The following is a 22,634-nucleotide window of genomic DNA, read 5'->3' as shown; positions in this document are numbered from 1 at the left end:
TATGTCGATCAGGCCCTTCGATTTAAGTTTCTGTCATTGCTTTTGTCTTCCGTTACCATAATGTGACTCATTCCCTGTGATCTGTTAGAGCAAGACAGCAAGTAGGGGGCTAATGGCCCTTCCAGATCCTCTGGACATAGGGCCATGGACAAGTGTTCCCCTCTCAGCGCAGAAGGGGAAGAGCTGAGCGGCTGCATTTCTTTCAGAGCTAGTCAGAACCACATGAGCTCTACCTGAATTGAATCCTCATTTATGACGGACTCTTTGCTTAGTTCGTCAATATGAAATGAGGGGAAAGAACGTGCCAGATAGTGAAAGCCTCTAGCAAGAGGAAGGATTCCTGGGTCCTGTTTCTAGCTCTGCCCCTCACTCAATGTGCAACAAGTCAACACAACCTCTCTCTCGCTCCGGGGTCCCACTTGCAAAATGGGGCGAGCCATTAGCTGCTCACAGCCTGTGGCTGCTAGACAGCTCCGGTTGTGTGTAACAACCTGGGATGAAGGGTTGATGGTTGGGTTTTTTGCACTTTTAAAGGCCCTTCCCCCAAATCCTCCTTTGGGAGGTACCACTGGACCAAAAGGACAACTAATGGAAAACAGGGTTGGTGTGCAGGTCACAGGCTCAGAACAAGGGAACCGGAAGGGGACACCGAGCAGAGAACCTCAGACAGCGCCCACTACTCCTCAAAGCTGTCCAGAGAGTCAGGGGATGCCGCCCAGAAGAAATCTACCCAGCTGTCTGACACTAGGGAGGAGGAGAAATAGGCCCCACAGTCTCCGAGCACCCCCCTCATCCAGCCTCCCCTCTTGGGATGTGTCTAGACTACAGGGTTTTGTCGACAAAACTATATCTGCGTCTACACTACTGCCGAGTTCTGCCGACAATGTCGACAGAACTCGGCAGTTTTGTCAATGGTGGTAAACTTCATTCTACGGGGAATAACGCCTTTTGTCGACAGAGTTCTATCGATAGAAGGTGTGATTGCATCTACACTGTCCTTTGCGTCTACACTCTCATGTCAACAAAGCGGCTTGCTTTGTCGACAGATCTGGATGTAGTCTAGACGCGCTTTGGCGACAATATCTGTCGACAAAGCCTCTGTTGACAAAAGCCTGTAGTCTAGATGTACTCCTGGTATGGTAAACGGCAGCCTTCCCCAGGTCCTGGAGGAGCTGGATGAGGTCTCACGACTTCGTGGGGCCCGGGATGGGCTGAGGATAAATGACGAGCGGTGTAGCAACAGTGCAGCCAGAACCTCAGCAGGAGGTTCTGGGGGAGCCTGGAAAAGAGGCTGCAACCTGGCACGTTTGAGGTAGGCGTGCGCCAGGTTCTCCCTGCCGCCACAAAAAGAGCAGGCGTCGGGAATGGGGGTGAACTGCACCAGGTACACTCCTGTGCTCGTGGCTCCGTGTGAGGGCCACCAACTGATGTCCCCAAATGGCCGTGGGACCGGGGGGGATATACACCAGCCCACTAGAATTCCTCACGGTCAACAGGTGTCAGGTCATCCTGCTATTTGCTATCAGGGTGGGACACGCGGGTGAGGAAACCGAGTGTGTGTGAGGGGAGGGGGGAATCTGTCCACGTCTGAAGTTTTGACAGTGGTTTTTTTTTTATCGCTTTCAAAACAAGGGAACTATTTCTGAGAGCAGCTCCATTCCCAGCGCTGACAAGTGACGTTTCTTTGGCAGGAAAACGGCCTTGGAGCGCTACTGCCTTGAGAAAGCCGGCTTCACGCACGTCCTCAACGCAGCCCACGGCCGGTGGAACGTGGACACGGGGCCAGACTACTACAGCGACACGGCCATCAAGTACCACGGGGTAGAAGCGGACGATCTCCCCAGCTTCGACCTCAGTCAGTTCTTTTATTCGGCTGCTGATTTCATCGACGCCGCACTTCAAGATCCGAGAAGTAAGGAGGGGGCAGAGAAAGACCTGGCTGGCTACAGCTCATCTCAGCGCACACGAGTATTAATTAAAAATAGCCAATTCCCGAGGGGGGTGGGAGGGGGAGGGGAGACCTGCAGAGGAACCCAAGGCCCCCTGGCACAGGACAAACAAGCACAGGCTGGTCATTTCGGGAAAGTCAGTGCAGATAGAGAGGCATGGGAGGCCAGTAATAGAGGGCAGGGAAGGCAGCGCCTTCCAAAAGCTGCCTACATGCCCCAGCCGCTGGGAAGGCTGGGACCGTGGCATGGGAGCCCGGCTTCCCCAGCCACTACGGAAGGCTGGAGCCAGGTGGCCAGGAAGGATCAAGCTAGGGGTGGGCGTGGCTTGGCTCCAGGTGTGGGGCCTTAGCCAGAAGGGATGGGCTGGAGCATGCCTTCCCCAGCTGGGCCTTCACCCACATATGGGGGTCTCTCTCAGCCACGTCAGCCATTGAAATGCAGTGGGGTTCGGTAGCAATCCACGAGTCCTTACCTCCGGATGGATCGCTCTTAAGCAGCTCTCTTGCTAGCAGAGCAATGTCCCTAGCACAAAGGGCACTCATATGACACTCCTATGCAGCAAACAGTCCCAGGAGGAAAGCCAGGGACTCAATATAGCTCGTCTGCTATCCCTAAAGGCAGCCCTTTTCCAGTTAGCTGGGAAGTTTATTAGCAGAGACCCGCCCTGGTTGTACTTAGCTTGTGTATGTAGGATTCCAGTCTCCGGAGCAACCTCTCTTCCCCTACAGCAGGAGGTTCGCTCCTAAAAGCACTTGTGTCCTGTAGCCATCGGATCCTTTCCAAGCTGTAAGAGGGATTTGTTGTTGCCATCTTCCAAGCCGTAGGAGACGGCAATCACTTTGACAGCACAGATCTGGGAACATTAGTTAAAGCCTTTGTCAATTTCCCAGCTTGATTACTACAGTTCATTATTTGCTGACCTCCAGCTGCGCTCTAGCTCAGGGTATAAGCAAATGCAAAGCCCCACAGCCTGGAGCCTGCACTGTCTTTGAAAATTTACTCCAGTTCTTATTTTTAAAAAAAGTATCTCAACAGGGTGTTTTACCGAGAGCCAGCAGAGAAACTTAAAACTCTCCTGCTGACCTGCAAAGCCTTTAATATCAGAGGGCCACATATCGCGTTTCCATCCTTTTGTCAACTTGTGTTCTTTGCTGTGGAGCTCAGCAGCTGCCGGTTACCTGGCGTGCCCCCAGCCACCAGCCAGGACTTACCCATGCAACAGTACAGCCCCCAGCCCCAGAAAACACCTCTTGTTAAGGCAGGGAGATGATAAATCATCGCCAGTTAAAAGCTGACGTGCCAATAGCCGTGTGTGCGTCTTTAAGATTGTACGTTCTTAGAAGGGAGAGAGGTTCATTGGCAAAGGCAGCTACTTCAGACTGCAAGACTCCGGCCAAGTACCGCTGCTTCTGCAAAGGGTGCGGAATAGGCTGGTGGCTGAGCGCTTCTGATCCATAGTATAATTTCCAACCACATTCCTAGAGACAGGCCGAGGTCTCAGGGGCTTGCGTATACAAACACACCGCTTGGAGCAAGCTAGGTTGTGATTAACAATCCGTGCGCACCCTGCTGATGTGCATCATGCTTCGCTCCCCTTTTCTTTAAAAGGGGACTCGCTTCACAGTGCTATAAAAAACGGTGAACATGTGGCAGAAGGATGCAGCCGCTGCCAGCTATTCCATGTACAGCCAAGCCTCCACTTGCCACGAACAAGCCCGTCTCCATCTGCAGCCTTCCCTTCCTCTTCCCACAGCGCAGAGCAAAAGACACGGCACCCGTACAGAAGTCGAGAAACAGAGAGGGTTTCCAACAGCACTATATTAAAGCGCACAAGCAGGGTCTATACGGACCGGTCCATACACAGCACGCTAGTGCGCTTTAGAAATCAAGGCCCTGCAGTGTGCATTGCTGCTCCATGTCGACAAGCCCTGAGAAGGCCCGTAAATTCTCACGTGCTGCTAAACAAAGGGTAGGGAGAGAGGCTGTATAAACACTCGTGAAAGCTTGAGAAAAAGATTCAGCACTGAAACAGAAGTGTGACTAAGAGACCAGAGTGGTTCGCTTATTAAAAATGGTGCTAAATTCAAAAGGAATTCAATGGGTTACACTGACACTTCTGCATGTAGCTGTTCTTCCAGCTGCTGTGCTGGTGAAGTGTTTGAATCACATAAGAACAGCCAGATGGGGTCAGACCAAAGGTCCATCTAGCCCAGTGTCCTGTCTTCCAAATGGGGCCAATGTCAGGTGCCCCAGAGGGAGTGAACAGAACATGGAATCATCAAGTAATTCCCTCCCATCACTCATTCTCAGCTACTGACAAACAGAGGCCAGGGGCACCATTCCTACCGATCCTGGCTAACAGGGCAGATCCTCCAGGAATTTATCTATCTCTTTTTTTGAACCCTGCAACAGTCTTGGACTTCACATAATCCTCTGGCAAGGAGTTCCGCAGGTTGACTGTGCGTTGTGTGAAGAAATACTTCCTTTTGTTTGTTAAACCTGGTACCTGGCGTTTTGTTAAGTGCACTAGCAATATAAAGATAATCAACTTAGTAGTCCTGAAGAAGAAAGGGGGACAAAAATGTGAAGAAAATCATGAGGGTAAACAAGGGGCACCGAATACATGTTGTTCATTCCGCAGCCAAGTATGGCCCCATTCAAATAGAGGGCTACAGAAGTAGCACATGTGAAGAGATGAGAAGCTATAATGTAGGCAGCCCATAAGTCTCATCAGTGCAAGGGATGACCCTTACACAAGAGGACCTGCCCTGTATACAGACCAGTCTCTGTTTAACCTCCTAGCAGACCAAGTGGCCAGCTTTTTCATGTGCCTAAATTAATGGCAGGCATCATAGGAATGTTTGTCTTGGTGATGGCCAGACGTTTCTAACCCAGACGTTGGAGTAAGTAGAACAGGAAGAATGGTTCAGGAGTCAGACCTAGGACTGAGCCTCTGCTCTGCCACAGACTGTCTGGGTAGCCCTGGGCATGTCATTTAGTCTTTCTTTGCTCTGGCTCCCCATCCGGGCTAACAGCACTTCCTCACCCCCCCTCGGAGATGTAAATACGGTAGGGCTGGGTGGTGTCTTGATATGCAACCAGAAAAGGAGCTTGCCTAGATAGATTAGCACCCTAAAGCATTTGAGCAGCTGCATGCGCGCCGACATGGCTTCCCCCGCTGACACACTGCACAACTGGGCCCTGCAGGACGGGGGGAATTCCTGCCTTCCTGGAACGTCCTCGGGGATCTTTCCTGCCCTGGCACAGCAGACAGGATCACCGCCCTTGCCATTTCCAAAGGGGGAGGGGCATTTTTCCCCTCCCTCCTTCACACAACATAAAACACAGGTTCTCTCTGGCCAGAGGCCTTTCTTCTCTGGTTTCCAAGGAAACCCTCCCGTCAGTCATTTACACCCCCCGGGGCCCCCGCCAGCGTGAAGGGCTGAACAAATGGGGGCTTCCACGTATCGGCAGAAAACGACAAGCCGGTCTGGGATCGGGGAGGCTGGCCATCTGCCAAGAGGCCTCTCAGCCAGTCTGCTGGGATCCCATCATCCCCTCGCGCTGGCAGCTCTCGAGGGGTCCATGACTCAGCCGTGCCGCTCCCGCCAGGAAAGCGCCCCTCACCCGCCATCAAGCAGCCAACTGCCAGGAGTCGAGGCCCGCCTGCACTGGGGGCAGCGGACAAAGCCAAACTGCCTCAGGCCTTGCTGCTGAAGACACCCCGTTGTCCGGGCTTTGTGGCGCACAGAGCGTCCCACGCTGCGAGGTTGGTGCACGTGCGCGTGCGCCCCCCTTGATTTTAATTGAAAGTGGGTGCCCTCCCTCTGCACCCTCCCCCACAGTCATGGGTCACCCCGGCTGCCTCTCACAGGACACAGGGATTAAAAATACCCCCCCTCTCCCCCGGCAGTGAAGTCTCAGAGTCCGGGTCTACGGGCGTGAGCTCGTGGGGCTTACGCTACGGCGCAGCTTCTAGTAGCGTAGATGCCCCTTCTACGGCTGGCTTGGAGTCCCGCCTTCCCTGCCAGGTTTCAGAGCCTGCCCGGGATCTCTCGGCCAGACACAAGCTGTCCACCTGGGTGCTGAGACTTGCAGCCGGGGTTTTAAAATGCAGCGTAGAAGTTCCCAGTGTGGGCGGCCCTTTTTCCTTCCAGGAGGCACCTCTCAGGCCCAGCGGTTCTCCTTTGCATCCGTTCCTGTAGCACATGCAAAGGCCTGGACCCATTGGCTGTGTCTAGACTGCATCCCTCTGCCGAGAGACGGATGCAAATCAAGCACTTCAGAAGTGCAAATGAGCCCGAGATTTAAATATCCCGAGCTTCATTTGCATACTCACATTCCCACGCTGTGCCGATCAGGCTCAGTGTCGAAAGCGAAAGTAAAGTGTAGCCGTGGCTCTGCCAACAGCGGGAAACTTTTTCAGCAGCTCCTGTACTCTTCATTTCCCACAGAAACCGACACCTCTTTATTCTAGGGCTGCCTACACCCAGTAAGGGACAGCCTCAATCCCAAGAGCTACAATCTAACCAGGCAAGACAAACAGGGTGTGATGAAAGGAATTAGTAAATTTAAAACAAACAAAAGGAAGTTCTTCTTCACTCAGCATACAGTCAACCTGTGGAACTCCTTGCCAGAGGATGATGTGAAGACCAGGACTTTAACAGGGGCAAAAAAGAGCTAGATAAAGTCATGGAGGTTAGGTTCAGTAATGGCTATTAGCCTGGTTAGCTAGAAATGGTGTCCCTAGCATCTGTCTGGAAATGAATGAGAGGAAGGGAATCACGTGATGATGATCAGCAGTTTTCACTCCTTCTGGGGCATCTGCCAGCATTGGCCAGGGTCGGCTAGATGGCCATGGACTAGATGGACCTTTAGTCGGACCCAGGCTGGCCGTTCTTATGAATTGTCATCCCCAGCTGAGACGCAGGGAGGGGGATTAAGTGGTGTGCCTAAGGCCACACTGGAAGTCTGTGGCAGAGCAGGGAACTAATTACTGAGCCCTCCTGCCTCTCTGGCCCCTGGTATTCAGAGCGAGTAACTGCACAGCCTTGTCATCCTCCTGGAGGGCATGAGCATGTGGTTCAACAGCTTCTTACAGGCACTGGTGTCCCGCCTCTAGAGCACAAACATGCCTTGATTCAGCAGCATGAGCGAAACAGCTGAAGCCATGGATCAGTGGGAGGTTAATAAAGGGGAGGCTGCAACAGGGGTTGACAGGCCCACCCTGTCCGGCTGTAAATTGGCGATCTATAGCAGGACAAGATCCTGATCGATACTGGGACTCATTGGCTAATCCTCCCTCGGCAAGGGAGGCGGTGAAGCGCAGGAATGGCCGCCCAGCACTACGATCTCCAGGTGGGGGGCGCTAGCGAAGGGGAGAGTAGGTATCATCGGCCAGTCTGAAAGCCTTGCCTGTGTTTGCTCCCCTCCCCCGTGCAGACAAGATCTTGGTTCATTGCGCCATGGGACGCAGCCGATCCGCCACCCTGGTCTTGGCGTACCTGATGATTTACAAGAACATGACCATCGTCCAGGCCATCGAGCAAGTGTTGCAGCACCGGTGCATCCTCCCGAACCGCGGCTTCCTGAAGCAGCTGAGAGAACTGGACATCCAGCTGGAGGTGGAGAGGACCAACGCCAAGAACGGCCGCCAAGTCAACGGAGATGGGCCTGGCCGGGAGATCTAGGCTTCCTCACGCCCAGGGTGATGGTTCCCCGGAGAAACACCTAGTGAGAGACCACTGCCGTTGGAAAACCAATGCGGCCAGAAGGCCTGCGGGAAAAATCGGCCGCAAAGGGAATCCCGGGGAAAAGGAGCAGGGAAGCGATGTCCTTGGGGGCGCGACACAGACTTGGCAGGGTGCAGCGCTGTTCTGCGGGGTTCTGCTGTCCAGAAACAGCAAAGGAGGGACTTGGAGGACAGGCCGTAAGTGGGCAAGCCCCCGAGCTGCGACGGAGGCCCAGCTGCTTCTGCTGTCCTAAGACGAGTTGAACCACTGTTGTTTTAATGCGGTTTGTGAGGGGCTACTTTCTTCCCAGCCCCCGTGCAAAGCCTCGCACGTTTACTTAAATACAATCAGGGATGGGAGCCTGGCAAAGCCTGAGCCGGTCCCCACCCCTGCAATCCTCCTTTCAGCTGACAGGATTAACTAGGGAGGGGGCCCTGCTCCCCCCACCTGCCGCAGGACCCCTCCCTGCCTGCTGCGTAGCACTGCCAAGCGCCCGGGTTCTGACCAGAATGCCTACTGCGCTCCTGACTGGGCTGCTGGAAGTCCTGGCTCCGTGAGGTTCCCCCCAAATGGCCGGCATTTCCCCCTGGCTCCTAGACTGAGGCGTAGTGCGTGGTGCCCCTGCGGTCAATGGCCTCAGGGGCTCCACGCACTGCTCTGGCCTCAAGTACTGGCTCAGCAGCTCCCATGGGCTGGGAACCATGGCCAATGGGAGCCCTGGGGGCGGAACCTGGGGAAAGGGACAGTGCACCGAGCCACTCGGCTGTGCCGCTGCCCAGAAGCCAGCGGGAAATGCCGGCTGCTTCCGGGAGCCGCCTGAGTGAAGCGCTGCCCAGAGCCCACCCTATAAACTCCCTCCCACACTCCAATCCCTTACCCCAGCGCTGAGCCCCCTCCACACACCAGCGCCAGTGCCGCACACCCTGTCCCCCAGCTCGGGACCCCCTCCTGTACCCAAACGCCCTCCCCCAGCCCACACCCCGAACCCCTCGGCGCCAGCTCGAGTCCTCAGTCCCCAAACCCCTGACCCAACCCAGAGCCCCCCTGCCTGCTGAATCCCTCTTCTCTGGCCCCAGCCCAGAGCTCTCCCCACTGTGACAATGAGTCAGTGAGGGTGGGGGAGAGCAAGTGATGGAAGGAGGGGGATGCAGTGAGTGGGGGCGGAGCCTCAGAGAAGGGGGCGGGGCAAGGGTGCCCAGTTTTCTGCATTCAGAGAGTTAGCAACCCTACCCCATGTCCCTCCTCATCCCTTGGGAGCTCCTCCTCCCACTACTCACTGTGTCCCTCTCCTCACCTTCCAACCCGTCAACCCCCCTGCCCTCTGCCACTCACCCCCTCACACCCTGCCCACTGCGAAACCCTCCAGCCCCACTCACCTCTTCCCTCCCCCACCCACTGGAGGGAGCGGAGGGGGCCGTCTGCGAGTGGTGGCACCTCTGGGGCAGGAGGAGGAGTGGAGGACGGGAGCAGACGCACCAAGCAGCAGCAGCAGGGGGTGGGGGCCCCTGAGAAAGGGCGGAGCAAAGAGGAGAAGAGGCGGGGCCATCACGGTCCAGGTGTCCGGTGATAAGTCAGCCAGGGTGGTCATACGAGGGCAGGGTTAGTCTCCCCTGGCCTTTTGTGCCCATTGCCCATGCTGGGGTGGAAAGAGAGAGACTTTGGGTTTCTCTCTGGGTACCCAGTCCTGGGCTCCCTTCAGACCCCCACACTCCTCAAGCCAGTCCCATCTGTCAAAGCGGTTATTCTCCGACAGGGCCACAAGCAGACCTGTATGGGAAGGGCCAGAGAGATCTAATCTGGAGAAAATAAAACAAACCGAGGCTTTGCCTTTCACGGTCTGCTTCTTCGAGGAACGGCCCCTTTTTACTCTGTTCCCACTTCCCCCATTTCTACCATGGCCCCGTCTTTGATTTGCCAGAATACAGCTGAGTGTAATCCCTGAGAACAGTTTGGGGGCTGGCCCGAATGGGGGGTGTCTGCACCACACTCCCTCTCAGCGATGGGGTTCAAGTCACCTGGAAAACGTAGCTCTGCTCCAGCAGCCTGCAGCTTGACCCTCTTCTTCGAATAGGCAGTGCCGAACTGCAGCAGGATACAGTTTGGTTTGGGAAACCCCTTCTGGGCAGCTGTTTGATGCTCACAAGGCCTTTTCCCCTCGACTTTCTTCCCATACGGCCATGGGGGAGCTAAATTCCAGAGCAGTGTTACAAATGGGCGCATTCAAGATGGCGTCTGACCTCCAGGGGGAGGTTGTGTCACAGTCCTGGTGGCACTGAGGGGCTGGGTGCCCCCCTGGTCCCACCACTTCCACCCAAGGCCTTGCCCTTTCCAGGGACAGGGACCCCCCGCCCCACCCTCCCACACACAGCCCAGCAAGGCTGTCCACTCCCCTGCCCATTTTCCCCCTCACTAAACATCCCTTTTTACACCTCCAATTAACCTCGCTCCCCATGAATGCAGCCTCATTTCCCACTGAAGCTGCGAGTGTGCAACAGGGCGGCGCTTTGGAGCACTCGCAGGGACGTGGCCCCGCACGGGAGAGCAGCATGGAGCTTCGGGATCCTGTCTGACTTGCCACAGTGGCTGGGCGACATGCCAGCACTAATAACTAAAATCCCTCTTCCACCTCCAGCAACCTTTGCTTCTCCCCTCCCCGGGGTGAGGCCTGAGCCACCCTGGTCGCAGCAGAACTCCTGTCATTCCCTACATCAGGAGGTGAGGGGGAGAACAGCGAACGGGCACCAGCTGGGGTAAAATGCAGCGGTCATCCCCTTCCTAGCTTAGGCCACCGTGAGCGTGTATCTAGTCTGTGTTCCCCAATGGTCCCCCCAATGAGCTGCTGCTCCCAGGTTAGCACCTTGGTCAGAACAAGCCAAGCCGGGAGTGGATTTGGACACAGCTATATTCCCCGCTGCCACCAGACAACAGGGGAAGGGATAGCTCAGTGATTTGAACATTGGCCTGCTTCAACCTAGGGGTGTAAGTTCAATCCTCAAGGGGGTCACTTAGAGATCTGGGATTGTACTTGGTCCTGCTGTGAGGGCAAGGGACTGGACTTGACCTCTCAAGGTCCCTTCCAGCTCTGAGACAGGTGTATCTCCATCTGAGCAGCAATAGTTAGATGCAGCTCAAAGCCCAGCAGAAGGCTGCCAGAGCCAGGGACAAAGCATTCTCAAGCACATCTGGCAGTGGATGCAACTGCTGGAGGACAGGAGAGGACTTCAGAGTCTAAGCTTTTAGGAAATGCTGCAATCACTTCCTCTTTACCAATGCTTCTCCTCCACAAGTCACCACTTCAAACCACCTTCGATTCCAGCCATCCGAACCCTACCCCAGCGGAGCCGTCTACAAGCAGCCAGAGGCATTACTGTTCCCCATCTAGCGTACACAAAATGTGTTCCGATATTGGAGTGATAGGCAAGAGCATAAATCCTGAAAATAGGAGATGGATTAAAGCAAACGCTGGAGGGTTTCCTGATCTGGAAGCTGCTGGGTAGCTACGCTAGCCCACCACCCAGCCACCTCATGTGTGCCACCTCCTGGCTCCTCCATTCCTACTCTCTTCACTTGACGAGCTCCAGCTGAGCAGAATGCAAAGATCACACAGATGAAGAATCGTGCTCTCATTCCGCACAGATGCTTTTGTAACAGGGCAAAGAAAATTGAAAAAATACAATAAATAATACTACACAAAATAAAGCATTAAAAAACCACACACACACACACACACACACACACACACACGACATACCCGGAGATGGTCAGGTGTGCCAGCAATTACAGCAAAAAATAGTATGCCCAAATACTGCAAACACAACTGCCAAAATAACACCCAGCACACCTCTTGTAGGTTGAACCATCTAGTTGCAACAGGATTTTGTTCCACATGTCCAGGCATGCTCCTGATGAATTTGAAGGGTCTGTCTAACACACACAATTGACTGGGATACAAAACACTGAACAAAGTTAGGCGAGAAGAACAACTCATCTGATGAAGTGGGTTTTACCCACAAAATCTCATGATCCTATATATTTTTTGTTAGTCTCTAAGGTGCCACAAGACTACTCTTTTTTAAAGTTACCGACTAACGTGGCTCTGTGACTCTTTATCCCGATTGTTAAGGATTTTGTTCTCCTAGAGCAGCACTTGAAATAAAAGTGACAGTCTATGCTCCTTTTCTTGAGCAAACTATTTCCTTTGGGCTGCTAAGGAGCGGTTTATGCTTAACATTATAAACAATCCTGCTTCAAATAAAAACAGTTTTAATGAGGTTCTGCTTGTCTGCTTTTTTAAAGAAAACCATGCACTGAAGGGAGACGGCGCAGGTTAACCTGTGGATGGAAAAGGGAACCTTTACAAAACCCCATGTTGTTTTCATTATCCAATACGGCACTGTGGCTCTCAGCCGTAACTGTTTACATTCCCAAAGGAAGGGCTGGGTTTGGACCACACTACAAACACAGCCGACACAGACGGTGCTGATCTTCGCTACTCCCCCAAACTCCGTGAGAGCTGTGTCACCCGGCGCCGGGACTGGCAACGACTTTCACCCATGCTAAACATGTGCAGTATGGACCTGGCCCACCTAGTCAGGACAAAAGACTCAAACCACATTTGCTTACCTCATTGTCACCCTCAGGACATGATCAACCCCTTCTCCTCAGGAGTTTGCCGGTCGGACTCATGATCTCAGTGGAAGACACATCTTCATGGCCCGGGGAAATAGCTGCCTCACAGCACAGGAAACCAGAGCGCTTTCTTGTTCCACCCCAGGGGAACCACAAATTAGGGAGCTACAGGGAGGCCGTGGAATGGAAGCAGGGCGAATGAGCTGAAAGCAGGAATACAGCATCTCCAGCAGACAGGGGCTACTCCATCTTTGAAGGCAGCAAAAAGCTGCCAGGTCATTCTCTCTTTGCAGGTTTCCCCCTTTCGACTGGGGCAATGAATTAATTTGCGACAGCTGGCCATCTCAAGCTTAGAGCACCCAGCTGTGGGCTTTCCTCTCTTCCTTGGAAGAGCTAAACCCTTCTTGCCGATCCAGCCCATCACACCTCCATGGGTCCTCACGTCGACCAGGCAGATGCAATGCACCGTTATGCTCATTTCTCTGGTAGCTGGCAGTCCGAGAGAGGACCATACAAAACCTCCCCTCAGCCAGGCTACCAGCTGTGCCAACTCCTGCCCTCCACCAGTTTGGGGGATGCCATCGCTAGAAGCAGACTTGAAGCTGGTTTGACAGTAGGGCCCTTCCTTGTGAAAAACAGGCTGGAAATGATATTAAAACAAAACTCTGTGAGATCTGAGTGTCTGCACAAAGCAGAGAGCAGGTGACCTGTGGGCTGCTGCTGGGCATGGAGTGGGTTTGGGAGTGGTGATTTCCCTGGTAGGTATAGGAAGCAAATTCGGAAATATATCCATTTAGCATAACAATGGATCGTCTGCTCCTAAGACTGAAGGTCTGTTGCCTGCACGCTGCATCCCGTTAACTAGCTCAAGCCCTGTAATGCAGAGATCTCAACTGGCTTGTGCAACAGGCAGTGGCTCTTCCTTATTTCCAGCAGCTTGTTGCGTCTGAAGATGCTTTCAAGTATTCCCATAAGGTTACATTGCAGTATAAGCAAGTGCTGGACTTACCTCAGAGATGTTCTTCCATAGTCAATGGGAGGAGAAGGGTCCATGTATTAAAATGGGGCCCACGCTATAACTATAGCTAAGATCTCCTCCCACCACCACCACCACCACAATGGTTGTTAATAACAGAAAGGGACTACCACACGGCAGTCTTGCAGACCAATTCTCTGTTGTCCCCAAACCATAGAAAGAAGCTTAATGGTCTTCCAACTTAGATGGACAAGGCCTATTAGCAAACTCATCAGCCCACAAACCACGGGATCTGAGCCATTTGGGGATTAGCAGTCTGCATGTTGCATATGCACCATCAAGTTCTCCTGAAAGGAGTGGATTCGAGTCCGGTACCCATCCTATTCTATCACAGGAAGGACCGAGTTGGTTGTTCCCCATCTAAGGCTGAAGGACTCTTTTGGAAGCTGCTCCCTAGGAACCTAATGCTTGGTTTGGGGAGTAAAATCAACACCATGTTCTGCACAAACAGAATGAAAACCCCATTGTCCCATTGTTTCCATGTTCTCCATGAGTTCTCTTGCCTTATACTTCACTTGTCAAAGACAGTCTTTCTGTTCTGTGTTTGCACAGCACCTAACCCACTGGGCCATGACCTGGGCCCCCAAGGCCCTGTGAGAACGAACATAAATGAACAATAATAGAGAAGAGGTAGGAAGCAAATTGTTGGAGAAAGAAACAGACAGCTGGTACCTTGACTCAGGCTTTGGTGTATCTTGAATGGTTGCCACCTGCCTGACAATGGAAAAAAAGGACTCTCCTAATAGTCTGTAGCAACGGCCATCAGGGATAGGAAATACCATATGTTCAAATATAGTATATACTGAAATATGAAATACTGCACACTGAAATATCGCTACACTTTCCATCAGATAGTCTCGCTGTGTTTTTACAAATATGAGCTATGCAAAGCTTATTGCCCAGCATCTCTATTTTAAGGGGGATTAGACACAAAAGGGCTAAGCAATGTGCCAGGGTCACATACAAAGGTGCTGGCACTGCCAGGAATAACCAACCCCCGCCACCCTGCACATTAGCCACAAACTCCGCCCCCCCTTCTTGCTCACTGCTGATCTGGGTGCCATTTGTACTGAGGGGAATTCGTCATCTGCTGTTGCCAACATCAAAAGCCCCCCAACTCCCCAAGAGCCACTGTAATCCTGGATTTACTAGTCACAAGTATGCCGCCTCTGTGTAAAACCAGCCACGAGAGCTTTGCTACCTCCATTATCCGTCTTTGTACCACAACTATATACATTCAAATAACCACAGGATGCATCAGGGTGACCCTTTCTTACTATGGCAGTTTGCTGGATTATGCCACTTTGGCAGCTCGTTCGTTTTCTGCTAAAAATTCATTATGTGCAGACGTTAGGGCCAGCGGGCTAATTAAAAGCTTTTTGCATCAGGGAGCGATTCCACGACACATGCGTTGTGTTGATATTACATTCCTTCCAACAGGCTTCACTTGCAGGCTGGGTTGTCTTTTATTTGGTTCAGCTAACCCCGTCTTCGTGTGCAGTGCTAATCTCCTCCTATTGACTGGAGCTGAGCTGGGATCTTGGGGTCTTGTTTCAATAAAACATTTGGCCACACCAGGAGGGTTTGCCCATTTAGTGCATTCCAGCCCTCACTCCCACAGCAAAATCAGCTATACTGGAAAGGCACGGTTTTGACTGTCTAATGCTTTTGCTGGCACAGCTATGTCAGTCAGGGATCACAAAGTCTACCTCTGATCTATATAACTTTTCGAGCACAAGCTCATAAGTGACCTCAGTGCCAGCCATACAAATTTGCCAGAGGATGAGTCAGGTGTGTTCTTTCCATCTTGCTCACCACCAGCCGTAATAAAAGATTATGTTGTCCTAAGTAGGCCTTCTCCACACTTGAGCAATTTCATGCTCTTCCAATTATTCCTATAGTAGCATCTTTGCAAAACTCAATCTCTCTGCAGGGAAGGCTGATTACAAGTTAGCACAAAATTCTGTCGATGCAGTCAATACAGGAGATACTCTCTTTGGTTCTGGAGGGACAACAGGAGTAAAAAGAAGTCAAAACTTCTTTGTAACTAAAGTGAGCAGAGGTGAGTCACCCTGAATATACACAGGCAGGAAGACAGGAGAGTTTTACAAAGCAGAGTTGTCAGCATATACGTGGCCTTTAAAAACCCAGAATGACCAGAAATGAATTCAGAAGATGTCAAAAGCATTTGCCCCACTGAAAGTTATTTGGTTTGGAAATTAAGCATTTGAAAAGTGTTCATGAGTGTGGAGTGTCAAGGAGCTACGGTGCTGTAAAACTGGAGACACACGGCAGTGGGCAAGGCCCAGTTATCTTTATGTTTGATTTCACATAAATGTACAAATACAAGTCACATAAAATGCTGCTGTTTCTATTTCAATGTGCGATCATTTAACATACGGAGTTGCGAAGCTTCAGGTTAGAAACTCACACACACACTCCTGCCCGTGTTCACCTCTCATCACATCCTGAAATAAGCACAGGGCTTTCTTCATTTCTCTTTGTTGTATTTTCCTAAAAATAAAGAGGCGACGGCAAAAACATTATGGCAGATGCTGCTCCTGAAAACATGTCGGCAGGCATTTCGCTTTATGTTCTATCCATAGCCCCCTGCTTTCAACAGGAGTATTCAAAGTGTATACAGTTAAACATGTGCCTAAGTGTAACAGGATCATTCCCTTAATGCATCAATTATGGTTGACAGTTGAAACTCCCAAGAAGCAGAAGTTCAAAGTTGAGTCAAGTCTCTCACAACCTTAGCCCCTGTTCATACACATGCCTATATATGTAAAGTAACTTCATGCGAGTGATGCCAGCACATTCAAATGGGGTGGCTTAGGTATATGAAAATACTCACGTATGTGAGAGATTGCAGGGCCAGGGCCTTAGTGTGACCACACTGCACATATGTATTAAGTTGTGTGTTTTTGTTGCACAATACACACATTTCTGACTTTTGAGCATTTAAATGCTCACTTATGAAGCTGCTTTTATATACGTTTTTTCAAGGATTAATTAAGATGGCTGATGCTTTTATTACATCTACCATATTTTTCAACTGAAGTGATGAAAAAAAATCAATCCATAAGCTTCAAGTGTAGAAGCATCTTTAGCAATTTTCATAAGAATATTTCTTATGTGGTTTTCTTTCACATGCACCTGACCTAGATTTGACAGCCATTTCAATTTTTAAATATCTAAAATTACTAGGACAAAGTTGTTTAAATATGTAAAACTGTGAGGAAAGTTCAATTCTGGATGTGTAACAAAACATCTCGGAAACTGGATCATCATTGTAACTGAAGATAATAGTCCAAAGGACAAAGAGAATGCAGTTTTAATATTGAGAGATAACACAAACACTGTGTCCACTACAATAAAATAGCCTTTTAACAAAAACAACACCTTTTTTTTTTTAAATAAAAGCACTTCACCTTAAATATTAAATATTTTGTAATGTCCCATAGATATAATTATCCAATATTTTTGTTTTAGTCACATTTTTTAACTACCCTAGATATTTTTATTTTCACAAAGCATACAAAGTTGAGAAGCATAAGCTATGTTTAGTATTTAAAGGCCTGTTCCAGAACTATTGACTTTAAGAGGCTTTGGATGGGTCCTTCTAGTCAGAGAGATCTGTAATGGATATGGTAAGGCAAAGTAATAATTCCCCATGCAACATCAGACTATGACAAACACAAGAGGCTAAAAATGGCTCATCATAATTTATTTTATGTTAAAATGTACAGCTTGGAGTTGTTTTTTTTTTTTTAAGTGACTGACTAAAAAGATAACAGATAAATACAAGAGTGTCACTGGGTCCTATTTTACACATGTATCAAGCCTCTTCTGCGTGGCCCTTACCGTCACTCTGTACAGGTACAAAGGCTACAAAAAAAGGAAGCAATATAAACAGACACATAGCTTTTGCCTTTTTACATGCGATCTGTAAGCTTAGTTTGAACTATTCACACGCTACGGCTCTATTTTTTCCCTTAAAAAATAACTTCAATATTTTATAAAGATAGAAAAATCTACAGATGGAATGAAAATGTAAAGTTAGAGGCATTTCCATAAAATAGCAACTTTACACCAAATTCACTATTTTTTTTAAAATCCTGCCAAGTATTTGGACATATGTGAAAATGTTTCAAAACATGACAAATAAACACTGAGATATGCTTCATTCAGTCAACAAAAGTCTGCATTTATAAAACAGAAAGCTGCCTTTTTATTCCCACCCCACCCCAAAAGAAATCGGTCACCGAAAATGGAAAAGAGTCTCAACTTTACACCAAACATTTAGCAATAAAACCCTTTGAACTAACCAAAACGTGAACCGCTTTTACAGCTTTTTTATTTTTACAAGTTTTATAATTAACAAAAATATAGTTTTGTTTTTTTACCCTCAAACTAGGGTAACCTAATCAAGGCAAAAAACTGAAGAAATGGCTTACTGTTAAGCACAACACTTGTACAGTACTACAAAATGCACTGTCACTAACAAAGACATTAGCGGCATGCGGAAGTGTCACCGTAAGAAACAAAATGTACAATAAATGAAATGCTAAAAGGCATTTACATGTGGGGGAAAGTGGAGAGAAAGCTCAGGTTCCAGTACTAAGTTTTGGAGTCTACACATCCACATTTTTAACGGGAGCAGGCACATAAAATGGCTCTGAACCATCGGCTGCTGTGTAATTGCCGTTCGTAGAAAGAATTCTTCTTTTCCAGAGAACTTCAGGTAAAATTAAAACAAACAAACAAAAAAAAATCAAATCAACCCTCACCCCCTCAAACAAAAAAAAAGAAAAACAAAAAAGAAAGGTACCAAAATAGAAGAAAAAAAAAAACTTGTATAAGGCTTTCTGCTGCATACAGCTTTTAACATGGTGCCAACAAATGTTTTTGCATTCACACCAATTGCTGGTTTTGAAATCGTACTCGCCTATTTGTGCAGATCAATCCCATGCGCCAGTTTGGTAATCTGACTCTCCAAAGGGCCTACCTTCTCATGTAGGATCCATTAAGAGACTGTTTAGACATGCCAGTATTCATGTAGCCATGATGCCCTGGAGGAGTGTACATCATGTTACTGTGTGGTGTTGTCTGCATTGGTTGCTGTGCATATGGCTGAGTTCCCATCATTCCCATCTGCATCTGCATAGGGTATTGGGGTGTTTGATTCATGTATCCATGGTTACTATGATATCCGCTGTTCATCATGGGCTGGGACATACTATAGCCGTTCATAGCATTAAGGGTATTCATATTCATGTTCACCGAATTGACATTATAAGCGGGGGCTGGCATCAAGTTTACACTCATATTCATACCACGTTGCATCGTTAAGGTCCGTGCAGGTCCTTGCATGGCCACAGTCTGTGAAGCACGCCCATAGATTTGGGGCTGATGGGCTGCTGCTGCTGCTGCTGCTGGGGGCAAAGGGGCTGATTTGGTTCTCACGGTCACGTGGCCTTTGCCAGCCATCTGAGTTTGCAGTCTTTGGGTATGGGAGATTCCAATATTGGATGCTGCCATGTTACGCTGCAAAAGGGGAGGCGGCAAATTCATGGGAGGTGGAGTCAGGTTAGGGGGAGGGGTCATAGTAGCCTGTGCTTGGGGTCCTCCGGGAACGGTGTGTGGGGACTGAGAAAGCTGAACCAGCCCTGTGTTACTTAAGGGTGTGGACAAAGAGGCACTGTTTGCATAGGAAGTCACAGCAGCAGAATGGCTGTAAGGCAATGAATGATCCATAAGCGTGTTAGTTAACTGTTGTAGCTTGGCAAGGCTAAAGGTGGCGGATGGCTGTGGGTAATGCCCTGCTCCAAATTCACTCTGACCCATTCTTTCATAGAGGCCAATGTTGGCATTGCCAGTCTCTGGGATTTCAGTTAACTGCATAGGCGGTGTAAAATTAGCAGCCATGCTGCACTGAGATAACTGTTGGTTGCCACTGGGTGGCCTTTCAACAACACAGCCTTGGGGGGATTTTACGTTGCAGGGAGGAGGGGAACTGATGTTGGTTTGTTGCATCAGACTGCAGCTTCCATTAATGTTAGACATTTGCTGCGTCACGGCGCAGCTGCTCTGGGTTAGGTTGCTGGAGGTAAGGTTGCTATACGAGCAACTGTTTTGCGAAGAGTTGTTGCCACAGATGCTGCTTCCCATGGTGGAATCGTAGCTGCTTGGATTTTCATAGTTTTCGGTTGTGCTCTCAATGCTTCCTAGATCGCTGAACCCACTATCCACAACTTGTTGGGAATGATCGGAAACTGACGGGACATCCATCATCGGGCTGGTCTCCATGTTCTGGAGAGATGGCACGGAGATGGCACTTTGATCTGGGCTGATTTGAGCATAACTGTTTTCTAATGGAGGAACATTTGGACTATTAACAGAACGAACCGACTGGCTAGGGTGAGAATGGACAGATGAGACCGGGCTACTGTGGTCAGACTGTTGGCAATCATCCAGCGTGGTCATTTGTGGACTTTGGTCAGTATGAGTGTAATTCTGCAGGCTTCTACAGGCCTCTTGCGTTTCTGAACAATCCTGAAATGCATCTTCCTGTTCGCTTGTTTCCTGGGTTAGAGACTGGACTGCTTGTACTGTCTCTGAATCGATCTCCATGGTTTCACTACTTTCTTCCTTGAAATCCGAATTTAATTCTTCACTGTCCTTTTGGTCCGGGTTATTATCTGTGTGATCATCGTCAGACTCGGGCACAGGCCCCGAATCTGCACTAAGCTCTTTTTGGTCACCTTCACACTCAGCTACAAGGTCAACCCCACAATCCATTAAGTCCTCCTGATTTGAATTAGCAGTTTGTACATTTAGATCTAAAAAAGATTCCTGGTTCTCGAGCACTTCTTTGAAGGCTTCCCCTGGTAACTCCTCTTTCTCCACTTCTGTTGAACCCATATGGCTATCATCTTCATCGTCTGCATCATGGTCCTCATTGTGAGATGGTTCTTCCTCTTCTTCCTCCTCTTCTTCATGCTCGTCCAAAGGCTCAGGCTCAGGCTCTTCTTTTTGCTTATACATTTCCTCCGGTGGGTCTTTATCTGGATTTTTTGCACTGACATCATCTTCCTCTACATTTTTTTCTTCCTCCTCTACTTTCATTAGATCATTTTCTGTGGTTTCAAAGGGTTCACTGGGTGGGTTTAGAGGCTCGGGTTCCAGCTCTTTTACCTCCTCTTGAGGCTGCAAGTTCTTAATAGGCTCTTTCATCTCCTCCTCTGCAACAGCAGGACCTTGGCAGGGCTTTTCATCAGATACTTCCTTCTGTTCCTCTACCGTTACCTGGTAATCAGGCTCCATAGGAGTCTCAGGTGGGGTGTATAAATTAAGTTTAAAACCAGGCTTCCTTTCTTTGTTCTGCCTCCACTTAGACGGACCACGCTTCAATCCTTTGGGCCAGCCCTGTTTGCACCTCAAAGGCTCGGGATTGTCTTTAATGCTTTCTTCCAAGACAGCTATATCCTCTGTGTTGTCTTTGGGAAGCAGAGAACAGAGAAAAGAAAAGAAAAGAAAAGTCTTAGTTTGCAAAAAAAAAAAAATCTATTTCCATCAACAGTCAGAACTAATTAATTCAAAATTGATTTATATATTCATCCAAAAAAAACCCATTGGTTAATTAAACAAAAGTTATACTGCTAGTAAATAGATACTTTTAACTTAACCACACATGATAGTAAGCAGGACAATATTTATTATACATCCCTTGAGTTCCCCTCAGTAAAACTGAACAAGAGTTTTACACATTAGAGCAGTGTTTCTCAACCAGTGGTAAGAGTACCCTCAGAGGTACTCGAGACACGTCTCGGGGGGGTACGTCAACGCAACTGCAATTTGGAGAAAACTGAATTTTTGTTTTAAGTTTTACAGCGCTTTATTATTTTTGTACTTTTTACACCCAAAAATTTCATCGCCCGTCCAGCTACGATTAAGTCATTTAAACAAATGTGTTGCCATGGTAGAAAAAAAATGGTGTGTCTGAAAAACTGTAGACACTGGGGGTACTTATATATATTTTTAAAGGGGTACTTTATGAAAAAAGGTTGAAAAACACTGCATTAGAACATATTAAATTAATAACTGTAGACAGACATCTTATTTGTCGCACTATAACAGTCAGCCTATCAACTATATATGCATTTAAAAGTGCCTTGTGGTACTTGAAATAATTATAAGCAAAAAAACCTTTTTAAACATAGGAAATGTACCTTACAAACCTTTGGTTTAATATAGACTATTTCCTCCTCCTGTAGTATTTATAACGTGATGGACAAACAGAATATAGAGTTAATTTACAGAAAAAAACAGAATACTCTAAAATTTACAATTGTTAATTTCTCCAACTAGTCAGATAGAATCACGCAGGGGATAGTTTTTTTGCATACAAGGGCGCACATACATGCAACCCTTAATATAGTAATATGCACCTTTATAAAAGATGGCTATCATTTCTCAAAAATGATATATCTGCTGCATACACAAAAGTACTCTAATTCTAGGAAGTACTATGCTGAGTTTGATACACATAAATTATTGCTTCAATGCTGAAAAAGGAAAACAATTTTTCTTCCTCAGAAGAAGCATCTTGCCATACAAACCAAAATGTGTGTGTGTGAGTGAAAGTGAGAGAGTGAGTGTGAGAGAGAGAAATACTACACAAAATACACATTCTGAAACAGAACTAAATAAAACAAAGCATAAAACAAATAAAAAAATCAATTGAATTAATCACAAAAAATGAGAAAAATGTATATAGGTGTTGCAGACTGCTGCCTTCAAAAACACAGCTTCAGAAAAAGTGTTAGCATTTAAGAGTGTATCTCCCTCTGAAAGGGTTACACCAAAAGTCCTGCAATAGTTGGCAAATGTGACTCTTAGGCCTGACCTATATGCAAATACTAGTACAATTATAGCAATACAACCCCACTATTAGGGACAACATTTTATCAGAATCATTGAGCTTACACCAGTAGTTTCAATCTGTACAGGAAGAGGGATAAACTACACCAGGATAAGACACCTTTACACTGGTAAAATGGCATCCAGACTAAGGGCTGGACTCTATTGGTAAACTATCTCGCCTCTAAGCAACATAGTTTTACTGCCACAAAGTTTTACTGCCACAAAAGCTGCGTGCAAACCAGGCACCAGCAGATCATCTTAGTTGGGCAACACAAAAATATCAGCTTCTTGACAGGTCTTGTAAACTATTGCTTTCTGATACCCCCAAGAGATACCTGCAGCTTCTGAGGAAAAAAAAAG

General features: G+C 48.5%; 2 protein-coding genes across 8 annotated transcripts in view; one reads left to right on the top strand and one right to left on the bottom strand.

The window, feature by feature from the left end:
• Positions 1 to 9,385, top strand: part of LOC102452319 (dual specificity phosphatase 29) — an 81,390-nt gene extending 72,005 nt beyond the window's left edge. For both annotated transcript variants that reach the window (XM_075935768.1, XM_006126347.4), the window contains exons 3-4: positions 1,692 to 1,912; positions 7,392 to 9,385. In XM_075935768.1, coding sequence (XP_075791883.1) covers positions 1,692 to 1,912; positions 7,392 to 7,639 — 469 coding nt within the window. In that variant the 3' untranslated portion in view covers positions 7,640 to 9,385. The remainder of the gene's footprint in view (positions 1 to 1,691; positions 1,913 to 7,391) is intronic.
• KAT6B (lysine acetyltransferase 6B) overlaps positions 8,940 to 22,634 on the bottom strand; it is a 173,906-nt gene continuing 160,211 nt past the window's right edge. For all 6 annotated transcript variants that reach the window (XM_075935747.1, XM_075935746.1, XM_075935744.1 and 3 more), the window contains one exon: positions 8,940 to 20,848. In XM_075935747.1, the coding sequence (XP_075791862.1) occupies positions 18,354 to 20,848 (2,495 nt within the window). In that variant the 3' untranslated portion in view covers positions 8,940 to 18,353. The remainder of the gene's footprint in view (positions 20,849 to 22,634) is intronic.

Source organism: Pelodiscus sinensis, chromosome 8, assembly GCF_049634645.1.
Source record: "Pelodiscus sinensis isolate JC-2024 chromosome 8, ASM4963464v1, whole genome shotgun sequence".
NCBI lineage: Eukaryota > Metazoa > Chordata > Testudines > Trionychidae > Pelodiscus > Pelodiscus sinensis.
The sequence above is the reverse complement of the archived record's forward strand: the minus strand, read 5'-3'. Positions and strand labels throughout refer to the sequence as shown.